This window comes from Lepidothrix coronata, unplaced genomic scaffold (assembly GCF_001604755.1).
Source record: "Lepidothrix coronata isolate B3197 unplaced genomic scaffold, Lepidothrix_coronata-1.0 Scaffold639, whole genome shotgun sequence".
Classification (NCBI taxonomy): Eukaryota; Metazoa; Chordata; class Aves; order Passeriformes; family Pipridae; genus Lepidothrix; species Lepidothrix coronata.
Genome location: NW_016690819.1, coordinates 10,885 through 15,177, shown reverse-complemented (window position 1 = coordinate 15,177; position 4,293 = coordinate 10,885). Strand labels below are relative to the sequence as shown.

Sequence of the window (4,293 nt, the reverse complement as noted above, 5' to 3'; positions counted from 1 at the left end):
GGGTTGTCCCTCCCCGTGCCCCCCCCCCCCCCCCCCCCCCCCCCCCCCTGCCCCCCCCCTCACTGATCAGGGTCCCCCGTCACCTCCTCGGGGCCAGGGACACCTTGGTGGCTCCGTGGCCACCAAGACCCCTGAGGTGGCCATTCCACCCCCCCCCAGCTTGGGGGTCCCTGGTGGGGGTCGGTGTAGGGGGGGCAGCTCCTCCCGGGGGTGGGACCCCCCAAATCTCCCGCTGAGCTCCGTGAGGGTCCCCCCCCCACCCCGATCTGGTGACAGTGGCACCCCCCCCCCCATGGTGTCCCAACATCCAGGTGGTTAAAAAACCAGGAACCCCCTGGAGAATGACCCCCCCACCCCCCCAGGGGGTCCTCAGGCTCCCCAAATTGGGGGGTTTCATCCCCAGGGACCTTCCCGGCCATCCTGGTGTTGTCCCCCCCCCCGGACCCTCGGCTGGGGGAGGTTGAGGACCGGGTGGCCCCCAAGGGTCCCATCCCACCTTTCCCGGTTTGTGGAGCTGGAAAACGCCCCCTCGGTGGTTTGGGGGTTCTTTGGGGGTGGGGAAATAACGACAACCCTCCCCCCCTTTCCCAAATTTCCCTCCCCAAATCCCCTTCGGGGCTGGTGGGAATGGGACACTCTGGGAGGTGGTTTTGGGGGGTCCAGGCGAGGCCTGGGCGGTGACGGCTCCAACCCCAAACCAGCTGGAGATCCCAAACCCCTCCCGAAATTCCCGGTGGGATTGAGGAACCGGGACTGGAAGGAGGTGGGTTTTCCCGGTGGGCTCCGGTCCAGGCTGGCGGTCCCGGGGCAGGGCCTGTCCCACATTCCCAAGTCCCAGATCCGCAAGGATCGGGCTCATCCCGCCCTTCCCCTCTGTGACTGCGACGGGAGGAGGGTTTACTCCTGATTTCTGTCTCATCCCAGCCCAAAATTCCCTAAAAACGGAGAAATCCCCTCAAAACATCCGTAGGTGCCCGAGGAGTTGACCCTGGGGGGGGTTCAGCGCCCGAGGCGACGCAGGTGACAGGGGACAGGTGACATTCCAACGCCAGCCCCGCTCCGTCCTTCCCGACCACCCAGCCCTGGAATTCCTTTAATTCCCACAAAACAGCAGAAACGTGGATTCCCGGGCAGGCAAAGCTGCTCCTGGGGCTGAGCTGGCCCAGAAGGACCTTCGGGACAGGGGGGACGTGGGGGCAGCGAGTCCCTGGCCCCGGAGCTCCCGGCTCGCACCGCGGAGCCGGAGCCGGATCCGTCCCATCCGGAGGCTTTGGGGGGAGGAAGAGGGATCTGGGGGGGACAGATGGAGCTTCACTGCCCCCCCCGCTGTCCCCTCCAGGCTGGGGAGGTGACACAGGAACCGCCGCGAGGTCCGACGGGCGAGGGCAGAGGATTCCTGGGGCGGATCCGGGCGGGACCTTCCTCCCGACAAGGTCAGTGGGGCCGCCCGGGGCTCTCCCTCCTCCTCCTCCCCGACCCCTCCGTGGTGTCCCTGCCCCTCACCCCATCCCCGATCCCGGCTGCAGATGGAGAAGGAGGAGGAGACGCGGGAGATCCTGCTGCCCAACTGGCAGGGCAGCGGCTCCCACGGCATCACCATCGACCAGACCGACGACGGCGTCTTCGTCAAGCGCGTCCAGCAGAACTCCCCCGCCGCCCGCATGGGCGTCGTCAAGGAAGGTGGGGCCTGGGAGGGGTCTGGGGGGACAAACTGAGGGGGTTCGGGGCTGTTTGATCACTCCTGGTGGCCCAGGGGCTCCTCCCTGAGGGTTTTTTTGGGGGAAAAACGGGGGCTCTGGGGCTGTTTAATCCCTCCTGGGGGCACCTTGGGTGGTTCCTCTTCTGTCCTTGTGGGCGCTGACCCCACTGTCACTCCTGGTGGGGTCAGGGGCTCCTCTCTGAGGGTTTTCTGGGGGGAAAAACGGGGGCTTTGGGGCTGTTTATCCATCCTGGTGGCACCTCAAGCACTTCCCCCTCCACCCTCATGGGCGATGACCCCACTGTCACTCCCAGTGGGGTCGGGGGGCTCCTCCCTGAGGGTTTTGGGTGTAAAAACCAGGTCTTTGGGGCTGTTTATCCATCCTGGTGGCACCTCAAGCACTTCCCCCTCCACCCTCATGGGCGATGACCCCACAGTCACTCCCGGTGGAGTCAGGGGGCTCCTCCTTGAGGGTTTTGGGTGTAAAAACCAGGATCTTTGGGGCTGTTTGGTCCACCCTGGTGGCACCTGGGGTGCTTCCTCCTCCACCCTCCTGAGCACTGACCCCATGGTGACTCCCGATGGGGACAAGGGGGCTCCTCTCTGAGGGTTTTGGGGTTAAAAATGGGGTCTTTGGGGTTGTTGATCCATCCTGGTGGGCCCTTGGGTGGTTCCTCCGTCACCCTTGTGGGCGATGACCCCACGGCCACCCCCAGTGGGGACGAGGGGGCTCCTCCCTCCGTCTCCCCCCCTGACCCGCCCGCGCCCGCAGGGGATCAGATCGTGAGTGCCACCGTCTACTTCGACAACCTGCAGTCCGGGGAGGTGGCGCAGCTGCTGCAGACCATGGGCCACCACACCGTGGGACTGCGGCTGCAGCGCCGCGGCGACCGCTCCCCCCTGCCCGGCCAGCCCTGGGCGCACGACGTGTTCGCCGCCGGCAGCCCCGAGGTCGTGCTGGTGAGTGCCGGGCGGTGGGGGCGGTGGTGGTGGTGGTGGTGGTGGTTGTGGAGGGAAGGAAGGCGACGGAGGTGCTGATCCGGGGTCGTCTTGGTTGCAGAGTGGAGATGACGAGGGGTACAGGAGGATTTACACCACCAAGATCAGGCGCCGGGGAGGAGGGCGGTGGGGACGGTGGTGGTGGTTGTGGTGGTTGTGGGGGCGAGGAAGGCGGTGGAGATGCTGATTTGAGGTTGTCTTGCTTACAGAGCGGAGATGACGAGGAGTACAGGAGGATTTACACCACCAAGATCAAGCCCCGGCTGAAGTCGGAGGAAGGGGCGGACGCCGAGGGCGGGGGGACGCAGAGCAGGACCATCACGGTCACCAGGAAGGTCACGGCCTACACCGTGGACGTCAGCCGGCACGGCGGCGCCGGCGACCTCAGCGCCGCGGGGACCGACCTCGACATCCGAGTCCCGAGCCCGGGACTCGCCCTCGGCGCCGATGGAGAGCCCGGGAAAATCCAGCTGCCGACGGGAGAGCTGAGGACTCAGCCAGAGAGCCAAATTCCTGGTGGAGAAACTGGAAAAGTCGTCCTGCCGGAGATGCCGACGGGCTGGAAAGGCTCCGGTGCCTTCCCGGGGTCACCCAGGGTTGAAACCAACGGACAGATGGGAGAGCTGGAGGTGGGATTCCACATCAAGGGGCCCAGGGTGGACGGGAAAGGACAAGCCCCGTGTCTCCAGGGAGAGGTCGACGGCTCTCCGCCGCCCGTGGACGTGGGGAAGATCAAGATTCCCGCGTTAAAAATCCCCAAATTTGGGTTCCAGGCTGGCGGTGGCGAAGCTCCGGTCCCCCCGGCGGGCGCCGACACCAACATCACCTGCTCACCTGTCCAGGTGACGGGCCCTGGGCTGTCACCCCCCTCAGCCACAGCCGGGAAGGTCCCCTCCCCTCAACTGGGCATCCCCGACGTCGGCATCGACGGCCCCGGCGTGGAGCTCTCCACAACTCCCGACGCTGACGGCACCAAGGGGAAGGTCAAGATCCCCCACATGACCTGCCCCAAATTCACCGCCCTGGACTCACGGGGGGACGGCCCCGCCCTGGAAATCGGGGTCCCCAAGGGCGAGGTGGCCGTCGAAGGGGGGTGGAAAGGCCCCGCCTTCAAGAAGGTGGAGACGCCCCAAATCTCCCTGTCCGACGTGAACTTGAGCCTGAAAGGCCCCCAGGCCAAGGGGGACCTGGGGGGGGTCACCGTCCCCAAGGTGGGGGGGGACCTGCCGGGACTCGGCCCCAAGGGGCTCCAGGTGGACGTGAAGGCGCCCGAGGTGGAATTCGGGGGTCGCGTGAAGGGCCCCAACGTGGACGTCGGCGCGAAGGGGCTGAAGGGAGAGGTGGACGTTTCCATCCCGGCCGTGGGCGGCGAGTTCAAAGGGCCCCAACTGGAGCTTAAAGGCCCCGCGGGGAAGACGCCGGAGCTGCACGTCCAGACCCCCCAGATCTCGATGCCCGACGTCGACCTGAACCTCAAAGGTCCCGGAGTGAAAGGAAATCTGGACGTTTCCAAACTGGAAGGGGAGCTGAAAGCCCCCGGACTCGACATCAAAGGCCCCAGAGTTGACGTTGGGAGCCCAGAGCTGGACGTCCAA

General features: G+C 66.2%; 1 protein-coding gene across 18 annotated transcripts in view; it reads left to right on the top strand.

Annotated features, from left to right (window-relative positions):
* Nucleotides 1-1,337: 1,337 nt before the first annotated feature.
* AHNAK (AHNAK nucleoprotein) overlaps nt 1,338-4,293 on the top strand; it is a 13,775-nt gene continuing 10,819 nt past the window's right edge. For 17 of the 18 annotated variants that reach the window (XM_017840000.1, XM_017839998.1, XM_017839999.1 and 14 more), the window contains exons 1-4: nt 1,338-1,433; nt 1,527-1,680; nt 2,472-2,659; nt 2,908-4,252. In XM_017840000.1, coding sequence (XP_017695489.1) covers nt 1,527-1,680; nt 2,472-2,659; nt 2,908-4,252 — 1,687 coding nt within the window. In that variant the 5' untranslated portion in view covers nt 1,338-1,433. Of the gene's footprint in view, nt 1,434-1,526; nt 1,681-2,471; nt 2,660-2,907; nt 4,288-4,293 lie in introns of those variants that run through there. The other variant, XM_017840001.1, reaches the window with a different exon arrangement.